General features: G+C 38.6%; 2 protein-coding genes across 13 annotated transcripts in view; both read right to left on the reverse strand.

Moving 5' to 3' along the window:
* The window catches only part of mast2 (microtubule associated serine/threonine kinase 2), a 147,072-nt gene extending 133,725 nt beyond the window's left edge, over window positions 1–13,347 (reverse strand). For all 6 annotated transcript variants that reach the window (XM_086270163.1, XM_086270167.1, XM_086270166.1 and 3 more), the window contains exon 1: window positions 12,522–13,347. In XM_086270163.1, the coding sequence (XP_086126289.1) occupies window positions 12,522–12,599 (78 nt within the window). In that variant the 5' untranslated portion in view covers window positions 12,600–13,347. The remainder of the gene's footprint in view (window positions 1–12,521) is intronic.
* Window positions 13,348–15,889: 2,542 nt separating this feature from the next.
* Window positions 15,890–17,875, reverse strand: part of pde4dip (phosphodiesterase 4D interacting protein) — a 35,946-nt gene continuing 33,960 nt past the window's right edge. For all 7 annotated transcript variants that reach the window (XM_086270034.1, XM_086270031.1, XM_086270030.1 and 4 more), the window contains one exon: window positions 15,890–17,751. In XM_086270034.1, the coding sequence (XP_086126160.1) occupies window positions 17,603–17,751 (149 nt within the window). In that variant the 3' untranslated portion in view covers window positions 15,890–17,602. The remainder of the gene's footprint in view (window positions 17,752–17,875) is intronic.

A 17,875-nucleotide genomic window follows, 5' to 3' on the forward strand; every position in this document is an offset into this window, starting at 1 on the left:
TAAAACAAAACTCCAAAAGAGGAAGGCGTGCATTTTAAACCAACACCATAACACTATGACATACCATGAGATTAGGGTGGTAACAAAAAACTACGAAAACAAAGAAAGAAAGCATGATAGATGAGGTGTGCTTTAATCTGAGGTCAGGCTCAGCAGGTCATCTCCAGCCTGCCTCCCTCTCCTAGTGTGAGGTGACCTTCACTGGCCTGCTCAGTCGCGCTGGGGGACATGAAGTAAATAACCCACTGTTGAACCACAGGCCAGATAATAAGATGGTTGCTGTGGATCTCTTCATTAGTAGGTGGAGCAGTTTGGATGCAGCCACATTGTTGGCTACAGTGAGAGGAGACAGGAATAAGCAGTGAAAATGTTAGAAGGGGGAGGTTTCTTTGCGAGCAGTGGGGTGCATTCAGAAAATGTCACAAAGGAAAATGTCACATCTCACCTCCTCATCCTCTTCTGTGCGCACTGAGAAAATTATTTGTGGGAGGAAAAGCTCAACAGCGCTGGAATCAAACCTTTCTTTAGTCATACAAACACAGATTCATGAGCGTGTTTCAGTTTGGGGGAAAATGATCGGTTATTTGATTATTTGGCCAGGCGATGATCACGGATAAAGTCCAATGATTTTGAACACAATGAAAGTATTCCCTGTTGTCTCACTATCAGATATAAGACACAACGGGTGAGCTCAGACTCTTGACTCAACACAATGACAATGTGACATCATGTTTTTATAGATTAAAAGTTTATTTCGTGATCTTATTTCTAATTTTTTCGTTATTTTGCTGGAAAATCTTACTAAAGAATAAAAAGTACTTGGTGAAGAGCCTAACACAAAACACACAACAACAACTTCCATTACAATTCACACCAGCCAGCCAGAAACAATAGAGTGGTTTGAGATATTAAATAGCTTTTCATATAGCTGCTCGCCTCTGCCACACAGATAAAGCTCATTAAATGTCTGGCTCTCATCCAGCAGCTGAAAGACACAAAATAATGCGTGTGCAATCATGTGTGTTCAGATGTGAGGGGTGTGTGTTATGTGGAGACACCTGGTCTCGAGTCTCCACCCGTCGTTGAAGCTCAGTTTGAAAATGAATGGATGTAACTGACATTATCAAAGGATCTCTGCTCTCTCCACATAAACTGACAGTATTATTACTGGATCATGTTTTATAGCCTGACATTAACATTTGGCTTCTTTGGGTTGCATTTTTGGAGATAATCATACTGAAGTTTATTTGATTTTCTGTAATTATACAAAAAGTATGTGGAAAAATCTTATTTTGTTGCATGAACCACAACTATGCTGACTTTAAGATTTGACAACATAAAAAAATAATAATTTTCCCAAAAACATGACTGACTTTTGAAAATTTTACTCCGGCCATGCGATTCCATTGTGTCTATATAAATGTGTTCTTGTAATGTGGCCACTTGACTGAAAAAGATAGAAAACTGCATATGAAATATGTGCAGAAATACACAATAACCTCTGTTGTAAAACTTGAAAAACACCACAGCTTTTGGCAACTAAGAAGCTCTGAGCCATGAAAACAGACAGAGTGAGAAATGATCCCCAAAATGGCAGAAAGATGCACAGTCAGTGCTGCAGTTTGGACCAGAGCGAGCCAAGTTCCAGCTCGTTAATTCAACGTTTAATTTGCAAAAATCAGAGGATTACACAAAATTTTATCCCTGGAAACATTAAGTCTCTGCGTACAGCACAGGAAATCCTCAAGTCATGATTTGATTTATTGAGGTGTACCTAAACCTGAACGGGATTTGTCCCAGCAAATAAAATAAATAAATAACTTTGCTGTGTGAATGATGAGATAATGTTGAGATCAATGAGACATGTTTTTATCATAATGTTTATCGTATGTAGGCCACTGAGAAGAACAAAAGCTAAGTGCAATGAATAAGATCCATCTTTATCATTTAAGGAGTAATGGCAAGTCAAAGAACAATCAGAGTCTCTCAGGCTTCGTAGTACAAAGCTAGCATACTACATTATTTCCATTAGGCATTAGTATAATTACCATAGGCATACAGTCTATTCTGTTGGTTTAGGGAGCAAAAGATTCCTGAATGTACTTGACTACAGTCATATGCTACAGATAATTTTTAGATTATTCAAACACCTGAAAACACATAATTAGCTACAGTATATGATGAACGCATGAAGAAAAACTGTATAGTGGCTGATATAGTTAATCAAATATAGTTTATGAATGTGAGACAAGCCTGTACACCACCAGAAACCAAGGTATCAAAAAAAAAAACCTCACAAAGACGCACTAAAATCAACAAAGTAATTGCTTATTATATTAGCGCAGAAATGTCAAACACAATGAGCAAGAAAGGCATCAGGAAAATTGTCAACATACTGGTCAAAAGATGTTTTCCTCTCACAGTAAGTGACAAAACCTGCCTGTATGCAAAATGCAGCAGGGGAAATAAGGAGGGGTCTCACAGCTGCTGAGTAGTGTGTGTCTTATCAAGTAGCCCTGATCTCAGCCCTAACGTTTCATACCTTCCTACACGGAGGCTGAGCCAACATTTAGATCTTTCAATATAATACAGTTGCAAATCACTTACAAATAAAAGAAAAAACACATATGTGTAATGTGGGTATGTGGGTATATGGGTATGTGTGCGCATACGCCCATTTTTGCAACATGTGTGTTCATGCACATGTGGCACCATAAGAAAGCATACTGCATCAGATTTGGGCTGCAGTTTTCTTGAGCAGCAGGAGATTCATGGAAGCAGTGATCTCTCAGAATACTGAACCATTCAGAAGCTGCATTTACTTGGGTCATTGCCACACACGAGTTGATGCTTTGTCAGCTGGCAGACTTTTTATGCGATCACTCTACTAATAAAAGCAACACGAATTGTGCAGGGCTGCCAGGTTTTTGATGCTCTGGCACTAATAAAAGTTTACCATCATCTTTCTGCAGCACAAACATGGGATGCAAAGGACAGTACAGATTAGGAAGTATACTGCATGCAAAACAGCCTTTTTAACGGAAGCCAACATGTTATTGTGCTGATGCATGTCACGACAAGACGATCACCAGACTCATCATCAGAGTGGATCATAGCCAAAAAATGAGCAATTTAATTACAATTTGAAAAGCACATCTGGCACTCTGAACTAAATGTATCAAATGACATGGCAACATAACTAATGGACAATAAATAGTAAAGGTATGACGACACAGTTAATGAATCTCAGATTTGGCTGTAATATTTACAATGTTTGAATCTTTTAAAAATCACTGTATCATATATTAGTGCAAGAAATAATTAATAACAATGGCACTAGGAATTTTTGCAATGCAGCAACTACCCTTCTATTTACAAGGGACCAGGATTACTTGGGGACTTTGGTATGTTGCTACGACTGCGGTGGTCAGTGATCTTAATCCCAAATCTGCCATTTCTAATTTGTAAACTACAAATTCCATCAAAAACTAGCTTCCATATTTCAGTGTTTTCATGTGCACAAGAGGGTGGTGTTGGCAATTTTAAATGGAAGTTAGACAGCATTTTGTCCACATATGTCAAAGAGCATGTCTGGCTGCGGAGCATGAAGATATATTAATTGAAGAATAAAATTTCAAAAGATGATATGATGGAGAACATCCATGGCAGGACTACGTAAGGAACATTGGGCTACCTTTCAACAGGAACAATCTTTGTAGAAGTCTATTAAGATTCATTTTAGGCCTGCAGCTGACCACAGATGGAATTCCCAGAGGATTAGTTTTAAATTCAACTCAAACTAATCCCAGGCAAACAGGGCTTTATTACACTGGACTGGTATTACCAAGGAAATATCCATCGCATGTCTGTTTCTTGCACTGCATTCACACAGAACATCCCAAGTTTGTTAAACTGAAATTAACGACCTGCATTACTTCTAATCTACAGAATAACTACTGAGCAATTATTGAAATATGGCAAAATGTTCCAAAAATGCTTCAATGATTTATTTTTATCATTATGATAGATACGAGTTTGCTCTTTCAGTGACTAGGACTCCATGCTGTTTAGTAAAATAAGACTCAGGAATCATGAGAACCAGTGCTGTGCAAATGTTTAATTTACTAAAGGTCCTCAGGTAAGAGAGCTTAGGTTTATGTGGACTGATGTGAGGTTCTGTTGGAAATATCACCCAGCAGAGAGCCAAGGACTTGTATGTTTAACAGGAAAGTGTCAGTGGGAGGTAAACTGAAAGCTCAATTTTAATAAAGTGGAATTATTTTTACCTCAATTCACATCAAATCTCCTACCAGTGCAAAAATATTTATACTCATTAAGTTGTATTGATATTAAAAAATATATAAAAATAGTAGGCCAGTTAAACTATACATGGGCCAGTAAAACTTTGAGCCACTGACCTGGGCCTGGAGCTTCACCACCATGGCTACACCATTACAGGCCTGTTTTCTGGAGCAGCAAACGTTGCATCAGAGCACAGGGCTCTACACCTGATATGACTGATCATCAGTTCACATGAGTCACTATTTACAGGCCTGAGACATGTAGCGATACGACCTATCAGAACACTAATCCCCTGGGCTACTGCTCACAGCTCACCAATTTAATTTTTGGTGGATTAAACTGATATTTAAACGTGAAAGCTTTAATCGTGGGTGTGTTCTTGCTCTGAGGGCTCAGTAGCAAGTCCAGCTTGTTTCTGTTGAAAATAATATTTGCCAAAAGCGATTGTGAAAGAATTGAGGTTAATGTTCAAACGCTGTCTGGGAATCAGACAGTGAGGTCTCATTACTGCCTAACCAGAGTTATCAGCACTGCTATAAAATGAGATCAGAGCCGTTTCAGTAAAGATTGTAATTAGTCCAATTTATGCTGATATGAATGCTTGTAATCATTTTGTAGTTTTTCCGACAGAGCAGCTCTGAATAATGCCACTGACTCACTGATGTTCCCACTTCCTGTGGTTAAGGGAGGTGAATTGGAGACTGGAGAAACAGCCGATTGCTGCCATTTTTTAATTTCCCATATGTATATATAATTCAACAATTGGTTGCAAGCTAACCGGGCCTAAGTTCAAGTTTACATCTTGCAGATCTTTCCAGTGAATGTGGCACACAGGCATAATAAAAAATGTCTTTACTTTGACTGACAAGACAGAACATAAAATGTAACTTTTGCAGTTACATAATTCGACTGTCTGTCAAACCTTCTTGTCTTATGATTGTTTCAGACCTCATTGTTGTGTTTGTGTTCCTATAGTTAGCTGGCAAGGAAGCAGGATGTTTTTCTGGAATCGCCTTGCTGGCCAAGGCCCAAAGGTTAATATCACCCAATCACAACAGGGATGGCCACCCTCAGTCACTTCCAAAAAACATTCATATATCAAGATGGCCCACACACACACTGTTTGATTTAAACCACAGCATGCTGTAAAATCTGTAACGCCCACTTGAATGCAAGCGAAGGACACTCTGCAATCAGTGATTGCAGACACTCCTCTGCAATCACTGATCCTCAACCTCGTTTTCGAGGAAAAGAAGTCATGTAAGTCATGCAAGCGACAAACACCTGTCAAACACCAAGAGGTGGGGGTTGGGGCTGTTGATTGGTTGACCTCATTTCACTGAGTAAGAACGGGGAAGGTTGATGGTAGAGTTCATACACACATTTCCCTGTTCTGCTCTTTCTCTCACTTAGAGATCCTGCAGAATACTTTAGCTTTTTGATGTGTGTGTGTGTGCGTGCGTGCGTGCGTGCGTGCGTGCGCGTACATGTTTATACATCTTTGTGAGGACAGAGAAATTGGCCTGCTACCTTATTTGTGGGGATCAAAAGTCACTTATGGGGACGAAAGGCCTGTCCCCACGAGTTTGAAGGCATTTTTGAGGCTCAAAATGTTGTGTTAGTGTCAGGGTTACAATTAGGTTATAGTTAGGTATAGGGTAAGGGTTAGGTTTAGGCATTCATCTTTGATGGTTAGGGTTAGGCTAAGCGGCAAGGGAAAGCATTATGTCAATGAGATGTCCTGTGTGTGTGTGTGAGTGTTCTCCTCCTCAGTGGACAACACTGTGTTATCTACAATTTTGGGGAAAAAGACTCCTACTCATTCATCCATCCAGCTGTTGAAAAAAATATTTAAAGTTACTCATAATTTTTCCACACTTCTGCTATGAAAGTTCAAAAGCTGCCAGTTGTAAGCCCTTTCCATCTCCTGTTTTTCCTCCATTAGCTAGCTCCCTGGCAAGGCCACTATTGTGGTGGCCCTCGAGCTGCCTCTGTACCTTGTCTCACTGTCAGGTGGATTGTGTCAAATTAAGTGGCAGTTATGACAAATGATTATGTATGTGCCTGCTTTTACATGGACACATGATCCCAATTATTGTACACAAAAAAACTATAGAGAAGAAAATCTAAACTCGGGCAATTATGATAGTTGAATAGCATGTTACTTGTTCAACTTGATATCGCTCCACTTAAGAAAATATCGGTTTCCAAGTTGGTTTAAAAAAATGTCATGACATTCTCTGCTGGAGTGCTCACCTTATACTACCTAGTGCTTTGAGGTGACTGTTATGAATGAGTGCCTACAGGAGGCACAGCCATTTGTCGTTTCCTGTGAATTAGGTTAATGCGACTTGATGCTCTTGAGTATACATTCACTTCTATTAACAACTCAAAATGGAAAATAAATGCCTAGAGAAACACTGTAAGTGTTCATTGTTTTCCTTAGTTAGTTAGTTATATATTAATAAAGAGCAATGTTATATCATAATAGGTTCAAATTTATTGGTTTAATGCTAGTAAATTTTCACACACTAAAAACTTCTATTGAAAATTTCCTAAACACTAAACATGACAGAACAACTTCCACAAGGAAAACTCTTTAACAATGTTTAATATTAAATTGTGTCAAATTTGAAAATACTACAACAGCAAGCATAATGCAGGCTTTTGTTCAATGCACAGAGTTGTGCCCATTTTCAGGGACAGGATAGAAAAAGCAAAGTTTAAACGAGGTGGTCAATAGCAAAGACAGCAAAGCAATGTGCAGTCCAGATCAGTGTGAGATCAACATCACTCAGGTTCGGGGGGGGGGAGGGGTAACATTATAAGACATTAAGCTGGAGCAGATGATGGATTTTCCCTAGTAAGAGTGTTGTGCTGGCATTTTCACAATTTAACAGCCCAAAGTTTAATCTAAAGGAGGAGACTTAACAAAATATAATTTGAGAACGGTAAACAGATAACCACAAACACACTGAATATTAACAAAGGGAAACAAACAAATGCTTTGACTTGTGTCATTTGTCACTTTTTGAGATTTCTCCTTCCTACTCATTGCAGATTACCACAATAACTAAACCTGTACACTAATACGTGAGATTTTTGTATAGTCATCGATAGGGCTCATCTCAGCCATAATTCTCGTTAATGAGGGCTTTATAATTAATGTCAATCATCCTACTGCATCTGCGCCTTCCCATTAGTGCGCTTCTAGGCATTCTAAAATGGCACATAAACCATTTGGGCTCTATCAGTCTGCCCCCTGGCATCTGCAATGCAGGGAGAACTATCAGCTGGAGTCCCAAAGGTCGTTCTGGCTCAATGGCTCCTCAGCTGCACCTAACCCATAAGTGGTTAAAGGCTGGGAAGGAAATCACTCTCCCGTATCAGTGAAAGGCAGGGGAGGAGATTTAATGAGTACCCTAAGCACATCCAATGAACCGGAGATGTTAACAGCTACTGTTACCGTTGACAATATGTAGAGCTAGGAACAGACGAAGTTGATGAGGCTGGAAGCGGTTTGACTTCTTTCAGCATTATCAGTAGCGAAGGATGGACATTATAGTGAGCATGGGGCTGGACACTATGGAAAGAAATCCATTCTCTCAGAAGAAGAAATGTTCTAAACATTAGCTACATGGTCATATGATAGAAAAAAAATGTTGGTAGTGCTAGATGTTTAGTGCAATGGTTTTCAAAAGTAAACTTCATCAAACTGATGGACAGATAACAGATTACAAAGAATTAAGGAGCTACAATGTGCATTTTATAGCTTAGAAATGAAGTGAAAGTGAAGTTAGTGAAATAACAAAACTCCCTGTTCCCAGCCACTCCTATTAACACTGTAGAGTACACATTTAAGCTGCTGTAGATTTCAGTCTACCTCAAGTCTGCCCTAATTAGCTTGATCATGTCAGGGCTTAAGCAAGGAGCAACAACATGGTGTCTTAAGTGAGAAGATATTACAGCTTATCCTTTCATCTCTCTTTCAGCTAGCAGAGAAAGAAGAAATGTTTTCTCTGCAATCTATGAGAGCTATGAACTCCATCACATATAGCTGCAATGTTTTGGCTGTGGGGAAAAAGTTATTAATTAATTTAAAACATAATAATATTATTTGCAACAAAAACAAATCATATTTAAATACCCTTTCAAGAAATCTAAGGTCGCTTTACACAAAAGTCAGAGCTCAAAGGCCTCAGTGAACAGGTGGCATTTGAACTGTCTGTTGAAAATACTCAGGGATGGAGCCTGTTCCAGAGAGATGGTGCAGTAGCACTGAAGCCTCTTTCCCTAAAAGACTGGCGTGAGAAGTGCAGACTACGCCTTTATCTGCAGAATGCAGAAGAAAACATGAGGTCTAGAAGAGAAGATCAGAAAAATGCTGAGGAGCAAAAGCATGTTGGGATTTGTAAATGAGGAGATGGATTCGATAAGAGATACGGAACTCGACTGGTAGCTTAGCCGTCATCATCGCCAAACTCCAGCACGTAAGTGTTAGGGTGATGTGTTTAGGTAAGAACTCCGGCAGCTGAGTTCTGAACATACTGCACTGTGTCCAAGGCTTTGATAAACAGACCAAGCAGGAAAATGTTACAGTAGCCCAGGTGGGAAGTACTGAAGCTATCAATGATGGTTTCAGCTGAAGAGTCAGGGAGCACTAGCCAGAGCTTGGACATATTTGGGTGGCACTTTTAGAGATGGATTTAATATGTAGTAAGGAGAGTGGAGGAAGCCCAGGATGACACCAAAGTTGTGGAAAAGGTGAGATAGAGGTCCAGATTGGCCACTTTTCCTGGCTGTGACCTGGGAACCACAACCACAGTTCAGTTTTATTATTGCTCAGTTTGAGAAAATTGGTTGACATCCAGTTTTTGATGTCTACGAAGAAGCTGACGAGAGACAAAGGAAGACCTTACCAAGGTGCTTCTCTGGTCTGTCACAGCAGATGGTCTGTGACCCTCCCTTTCCTCAGGACCAATAATCAAGACTGCGAGGCTGAAGCTCATGCGTGCCCAGAACACGACGCTTTCCAGCCCTGGAAGATTCACATTCTTTTGCATACTTTTGATATTTTTTAAAGAAGTGTGTCATGTTACTGGATTTTGTTGGGACCTGTCGCCACTATATCTTGCAACCTGTCTTTATCTGTGCTTGGTCTAATCATAGAAAACTGACCACTTCCACACTTTTGATGATGTGTGACCTTTCTTTGGTATTATCTCTTCCTGAACGGCGGATACATTTTCCTTCTTGGCTTTACTCATCAGGACATCCTGGTTATTGTCATTTTTTTCTCTCAGAAGACCAGCGTTACACCAACCTTACATACTGCCTGAAACCAAATTATTGTTTGTCTCATCAAATATTAAAGCCTACATTCATCATCGGCATTGAAATTTTCCCCCCTCTATAAAATATTGTGATCATTTTATCGCCCAGCACTGCTCACACCATGTTGGAAAGTTCCAAAAATATCCATTATAAAAAGGAAAGCTACCATTTCTCCATTTTTTTACATTCAATGTTCAATGGCATTTACATTTAACCCTATTTTGAATTTGTTTAAAAGATAAAGGAGGAGTTTGATTACACCTTGCAGAATGTCTGACTTTCATGATGTAATAATGTCCTGTTTGTTTTTACGGTGGGGACTGTTTGCAGTCACCACCGTAAAAACAAGCATTCTTCTTCCAACTGTCAGTATGCAGGTCCCACATTACAACACTCCAGTGGGTGTTTGTATGTGTTTATCCGCTGTCCCTGGCAACATATTGAAATTCACGCTGAAGTTAGAAAATGACATCCATCCTCTGACTGTGTGAAATGTTGGTTATTTTGTGGGGGTTTTATTGTAACAAGGACAGTGTGTAAGTGAAGACATCAGTGACGAGTGATTCTCCAGGAGCAACTGTATGATCTGATGATCTGTTTCTCATAAAGTAAGGACGATAAGCATAAAAACCACTTATTTGTGTGGGTTTTCTTTACAAGACGGCAACTGGCTGTTATTTTTAAATGAACATGTAGAAATCATCATCAAGCAAAAACGGAAATCCAAGCACAGCTCTGACCTCTAGCATGTGCAGCTTTTCTCCGAGGACATCTCTTTGCTTTGTCAGAAGTAAGTTTTTGTCACACATCTTACCGAAACCCCAATTATACACATTTGCAAGAAAATAAGAACAGCCAACCATGAAGTAATATAGCACATGATTCACAGCCTTCCACAATGTAAGCAAATAGGCAGATAAGTCACTTAACATGAAAACGCCCTGTCTGCTCCTTCACTTCGTCACGGTTCACACAAGAACAAATAAAACTGTGGTAGCAAAAAAACATCTGTCTTTCTTCCCATGATACAAATATAAAGCTCACTCCCTCAAACTTCCCCAAAACCGAATCCTTCCCCTGAATCTAAACTGCCTGCAAAGAAGACATTTCCTCTTTTAGGCCGGTTTTGGGAAACATTTGGAGCTCCACCGATGACTTCATCTTTGGACAGAGGATCTTATTAGAGGGCTATCTTTATAGTTTTTACAAACAAAGACAAATAAAATATAAAACTGCCTTAGTATGGCTCCTGAACAGTATTACACACAAGCTGCAAGTGATTTCAATTCCTAGCAGCATTAAAATAAACTTTTACTGAATTCTATCAGGAATTGCACTGTACAGTATTACCACGCAACAATGAGTTATTACGGACTCAAATATGATGTCCTCTGTAATGGCTTGCCCATATCAATAAAGTCTTAAATATTTTAATTATTGGTTTAGTGAGGTAAAGTAGCCACCAAAGGGGGCATGCAACAAATCTGACTGTAAAATTGTGGGTGCAAATCAATATTTACTATAACAGATATGCTAGGATGATAGCCGGTGCTCAGCTTCTCATACTTCTTACTTCAAAAAGTCTTTACGGAAAATGTTGTAAAATCTTTCAGGACTTCACAAAACATTTTGAACATTTAGCCAGTTGAATATTATTAAAATACTTAGACATATGGTACTGCGATAGCAATCAATACTGGCCTATACCTGTTTTTAAACCAATATACTGATGCATGGCTTCTAGAAGAGCATATTCCACCAACAGCTAATAACTGGTTAAAGTAGATATATGTGGCAGACAGTCGTTTATTTTGTGCTTAAGCCTCTTAACCCTCTAAATGTGCAAATGCACAGAGTTTCAGACTTTATATATGTAGAATCAATAACTTTATGGGAGGGATGAACCCTCCCCCAATATCACTTATATCAAATAACTGGACTAAAAAAAACATACTACTAATAAAAAATACCTGAAATGAAATTACCAGTTTGATGGCACAGCTCAAAGCCCCTCTGACCTCCAGTTCTGATGCATTTGTTCTTAAGCTGTAGGTTTCCCAGGTATCCCAGACTGGCATTATAACTACATGTTGAACAAATTGGGCACTGAATAGATTAGCACAAGGCCAAATAACACCAAGTAATGAGCCCACTATGGATAACTTGGTGTTAGTTGGTGGTGGATTACTTCTACTTACTGATAAATTACAACAAATCCAAAATCCATACTCTTTGACAAAGCGCAGATTTACTGCTAGAGCACACTTTAGTCTTCTTCAGGACTCCAGACTACATGCCTTCGTCTGACAAACCAAAGAATGTATACAACCTACCATAGTAGGAAACAGCCAGCATCCACACTGACTGAGCAAAAACTGTGAAGCTCCTGAATTAGGTCCCTTTTCTCCATTAGGGAATGAGTCTTTCAAACATGTAGAGCTGCAGGGACAGAGCATCTGTGTACATGTTTTACTGAAAGCGTATATTTCCTGAGAGGATTAACTGTTCATTAGTAGTAGCTGATGAAACAGACGGACATCATAACTGCTTGTTTATTCTATATTGACTGCTTCATTTTTCACACAACCTCACTGCTGTGTGACTACATGCTTACAGACAGTTTTATAACTACTAGCAATAGCAACTAATTATGATGGCATATATTAACTCATCTAAGCCAAAAAACATAGTTATTAGGAAAGTTCTGGAAAAAGGTCTACATTGCAGAACTACTAAGAAAAATGGTTTTGCATAAAGGTACCGAAAGCAAAGGACGTCGCTGTTTAAGGGGTTTCTAGCGATTTCTGTGGGCTCATGAACTCACAAGGGAACGAGACACGTCCTCCTGACATAGCAAGGAGTATCGAAAGGCTTTTACTACTCACCGCATCTTTCTCCTCTCCTCCACTGTGCTGCTCCATACTGCAGAGTTTCCTTTTGTTTTTATTCTCCGTCCTCTTCATACTGACTGTAGGAACAGTCCTATCGCGCGCCGGATTGCACCACTTCACCCGCTTGCCTGTGCAGTTTCCAGTATCCTCTCGGTAACTTCACTTAGCTGGCTAGAACAACGTGTCAGGTCGGCTGCTGTGGTTTTCAGGGACACCTCAGCGTCAAACTGAAATGCATGGCTTGCTGTTGCAGTTTGTTGACTTGCGATTCCACCTATGAGTTTGCTCCGGCCAGCCATTCCCGACTCAGAGCCCGGCTACACTTCTTGTGCTGACTCCACATCTGGAAAACCCGTTGTGACAAGCTGTCAATCAGCCTTCTTGCATGAGCAGCCACCGGTGTCTCCTTGAAAACGATAAAAGGGCAGTGTGCGCTTTTCACAGGGATAGCTTTATATTTCTTTTTTGTGCCGTCTGTGGCAACAGTTCATTCAACCCGATTTAAGCTAGCGTCTTGCCGCTGAAACACTAGCTGAGCGGCTAGTCTGGCTGCCTGATAACGTCTACCTGCCCAGAAAGACCGTGACACCCTGGCACCCTTCCAGATGATTCCCCAAGAGCTCCACGTCTTCCGTCTCTGTCTGGTGACTTCTTAGGCGACATACATCATGTCTCGGTGTTCGCCCATCCTCACATAAAGGCTGATCTCTGCGAACACTGAGTTAACCTCGCTGTTGAACTGCAACGACACGGTACAGCTCAGCTTGTTTCCTGGCTCTGACACGACTGCTGGGGTGTCAGGTTAGCAGGAATACAACATCCGGTCCATTAATACCAAAATAAAAGTATGCAAGAAAGGACAGGAATCCACATGTAATAAAAACAACAAAAACAAATCCTATCTATCTAACTAACTACTAAACAAATAAATATATAAATAATAAAAATGCAATGACTATTAAAAATAAATATTAGTGATAACCTCTTTGTCTCTCCCAGAGTGTTCAATCTTTGACGTCTTTGTAGTCATAGAAAATAAACCAGATGGGGATAACATTCTCTTATTTTAAAACGATAATAATAATAATTAAATTGTATTTATTAATTTAACCAGGTTAGTCTCACTGAGATCAAAGCTCCCAGTGGCACTAACCACTGATCTCTTTTACATAATAATTATAATAATTTGGGATTTTCCTGATGTGAGTGAAATTTGAACACTGACAATGCAATGTGATATCGGTAACTGTCGTGGTAAAAGAAGACAAATATACTCTACTGCCATTTCAAAAGAAGAAAATATATTTTTGTTTATCCTGAATGCAATATACTGAAGTCAATATGCCGTTATATTATGTCTGTCATTTTTCGCAATTTGCGCAAGTGCAAAAGTTTTTATTTTGAAATCCTAATCCCCTTCACACCTCTGGTTTCAAGCTCATCTACACCCTCCGCTTGCTAGACGATTTCTTGATTTTGGAAAAAAAGATGATGACGATTATAAAAAAAATCCATGCAGACACATGAAAGAAATTAACTTTTTGTTTTCTAAAATTTAAAAGCACACTCACAGAATCAGACACCTTATACTGATTCCTTTACATATACCGACTTGCTTTTGCATCCTCGTAGTGTTGGGGCTGTGAAACAATTCCACGAGGTTTGTTGTGGTTTGCTGCCACCTATTGATTAACAACTAAACTGCTTCGTATGTGTTTTCTGTGTGTATGTTTAACGAGACCGTGAAATAAACAGATTATAAAGTGATGTATATTTTAATGTTTCATATATAGCTGCATATAACATTTACATATTAAGCAATATATATTCTATTATCTAATAATATGAATAATTAGTGTGTATTTTAGGCGCACGTGTTGTTTAATAAAATCCTCTTTTTTCCCAAAGAGGGAATTTTCTTGTCACTTTGACATCCTTGTATTTAAACCACATGGCAATACTTTGGTAAATTGTGCCATATATATGACAGTCAGATTTTCTTTTATCCCCACAGTAGCCTTATTCTATCTTTCACTGTTAAACTTCACCAGGTACACCTGTTCAGTGTTTCATTAATGCAAAGATCTAATTAGCCCGTCACACGTCAGCAACTCAGTCCATTTAGTCCTACAGTCATGGTCAAGACAACTTGCCGAAGTTCAGGTTGTGCAGCAGCAGAAGACCGCACCAGCTGTCAATCCTGTGCTGAGTAGGATAACATTGACTGGGCTGATGGATCTCAAACTCTGCTGCAGCATACAGATGCTTTCATTTAGTTTATCTGGCATAAACAAAATAAAAGCATGCCAGTATCCATCCTATTTGTACCAGTAGTTTAGACTGGTGGTGTAATGTGGGGGACATTTTCTTGGCACACTGTATGTCAGCATCATTTACTCTAAATGTCTGACTGAGTATTGTTGCTAACCATATCCATCCCTCTCTGATCATAGTGTACCCATCTTCTGATGGCTGCATTCAGAAGGATAACACATTCAAATAACCTCAAACTGAATTTTAAATATGACAACGAGATCATGATAATTTCCCATTTTTCTTTTTTAATGCTCTGATATGTGATTTTTGTCTTGAAAGGTTCTTTACTTTACTGACTTTACTATCACTTTCCTCAAATGACCTCCCAAGTCATTGCGTTTTAATCCATTCGAGACACGTTTGGGGTGTAGTAGAATTGGATATTTGCATTATGGATGTGTAGCTGGCCTGCAAATTTGTCAGCTTCCCATTCAGTTGACCACAACTCCATATTATGGTCAGTATAGACAACAAAGTCCAAAGAGTGTTTCCAGCGCCTTGTTGAATCTTTGTCACAAAGCCAATATGGAGTTCAACTCAGTGTAACTAAAGAAATGGCCAGTGAGTTTACCCTTACTCTTTAGTATAAAATAATTCATAAATTTCAAAACATAACAGGAAACAACTCATATTTTCTGCGCATCATGTCTTCTTTAATTTAACATGTATGATCACTTTTTAATTTAAGAGTTTTAAAATTTTAATCTTTAAATTTTTATGCCTCTGCTTTCATTTTGTATTTGCATTTCCTGCTTTTATAGCTTTTCTTGCTTATTGTTGATCTTATAATCAGCATTTAATATTGTTGATCTAAAAAGAGAAAAGCTAGTGACACTTGAAAGTATTCTGTAATTTTGTGTAAGTCACATGTACATCTATTGTTATTCTGTTTTGTTTTTATTTTGAACAGCATTTGAGCGCTGATTAAACACGGTTTATGAAGTGTACAGTATAAAGAAACCCTCACTGTATTTGCAAGGCTGTGCTTAAGGTGAACAAAATAAAAAACATGTAGTATAACGTGAGAAAACAACAAACATGACAGATATTTTTGTCCCCTTTTATTGGAAAGATCTTCACCACAAAACATTTTAATAAAGAGAAGTCTTAAAAATACAAATGGCCTTCATCCAAAGACCATCTCTTCTCTCTGATGTACATACTACCGTTAATATGCACATATATGAAGGGTGGCTCCTAAAACAGCTCTAACACTAAAAGAAACAAAACAAACCAAGTTTGACCTTTGACCTCTAAGGGAAAACAGTCCAAAACTGTTTTGTCTACTTTGGTTCATTTTATTGCTTCTTAACTACACTCCTACAGTATAGTGCTGTTTTATGTGATTTAGATAGCTAAAAATGCCTGGGCCAATAAAAGTGCTTCATACTGATTGTCACATGCATTCATCTAACAAATAATTTTCTTAAATCAGTTCAGTTTTAGAATTAAAACCGTTGACATGGCACTTTAACACTCAAGCTTAAAAACAAAAGCAAAGAAACACAGAGCTATGTATTGCACAGTAACCCCAGAATTTCCATTTTTCAGTAAAAGTATTAGAGGGCAGTAAAGCCACAGTTCATGCACAAAACAAAACAGGTGACCTACAAAACAGAAAAAAGTCACGAAAACAAACTAAACAATAATAATAATAATAAACACAAGAGGAGCCAATGAAATAAAATAAACTGTGAGTGTCACAAAACCTCTTCCAAAGGAAACGCTTCCAGAGACGTGTTTACTTTTTTAAAATATCGCTGTGACAAAACATTAAAACACACAGATACTGACAAATTTAGCTAAAAACAAAAAATAAACATAGAAAAAAAAGTTGTTGTTTTAAAAAAAAAGGAAAAAAAAAAAGAAGTTGACGAAGAAGAAAAAAAGAGATGCTATGGTTTTTTGTTTTTTTTAATCGTTACAAAAATGAACTGTCATCCTTTCTGGACCATTTATTAAAATGTATCTCACAAGTATCTTTTTTACAAGGTTTATCAAGCCTGCAAGTTGATGATGCCAGACCCCCATTTTAAATTATGTAAAGACAAAGGAAAGATTGTTTCCATGTCTAACAGAAAAAGTGAAGTTGGAGGGTGAACGGTGAATCAGTGACACTAAGCTGCTGTGTTACTTGAAAGTAAAAACATCATCTACCAGCTACACGACCGACTGCACGTCTTTTGATGGTTCTATGTTCTTTTTTCATTAGGATATTAGGACAAAACTAAAACATAACTACCTCTGGGGAGTATGGCTTTGTTTTATCACAACGCTCACACCACATGCATGTAATTCTACACACTGACTACAAACATGAGCCTCAAGAGAGGCTAAGAGGAAGCACTTTGGATTTTGCTCTTTAACTCTTCCTTTTCCTGCTGGCATTAAACACATTTTTTGCATTTTAAAATCCCTGCTGAAGTAACAAAGGTGAAGCTCCTTCCTGATTTGTCACTTTTAAACTGTGAGTCAAGGGCATCCTCCAGAAATTGCTGATTAATTTGCTGATGAATCTAAAAGTTTTCAAACTGTTTTAAATTTAGTTCTATTCTTATTTAAATTTGGTTTAATAGTAATAATGCAAAAAGACCTATGAATCATAAACAAGCTTCAGCCAAACTGAGACTTATCTCATATGAACAAAAAAACCTTTGAGTTCCCTCCAGGAAAATCCTGCAAACATCTGCACAAATTATACCATTGATACAAATAATAAAATAACACAGCCGGAGATGGCAGTGATGATGAACTCTGAGCTACAGGAAGACTTCCTGCAGGGGGAGCTGGTGGTGAGTCCATCCCTGGGCAGGAGAGGAGGAAGAGCTACAGGGTGAAGTTTGGGGCTTCATGACACTCCAACCAGGAGACATGTTGAGCTCACAGAAGCGTCCGCCTGAGATTTCACCTGAAAGACAGTTGACAAGAGATCCAGGAGGTTTCTATGGAGTGGATCTTATTTATGCACCACCTGTTAAATGTAAGTTGTATATAATTTAAAATGTTACACTTGTAAGTAACTTTACTATTTC

This window comes from Aulonocara sp. 'chitande type north' Nkhata Bay, linkage group LG17 (assembly GCF_057382095.1).
Source record: "Aulonocara sp. 'chitande type north' Nkhata Bay isolate Kocher_YH1m ecotype deep benthic linkage group LG17, A_spYH_male_GT1.1, whole genome shotgun sequence".
NCBI lineage: Eukaryota > Metazoa > Chordata > Actinopteri > Cichliformes > Cichlidae > Aulonocara > Aulonocara sp. 'chitande type north' Nkhata Bay.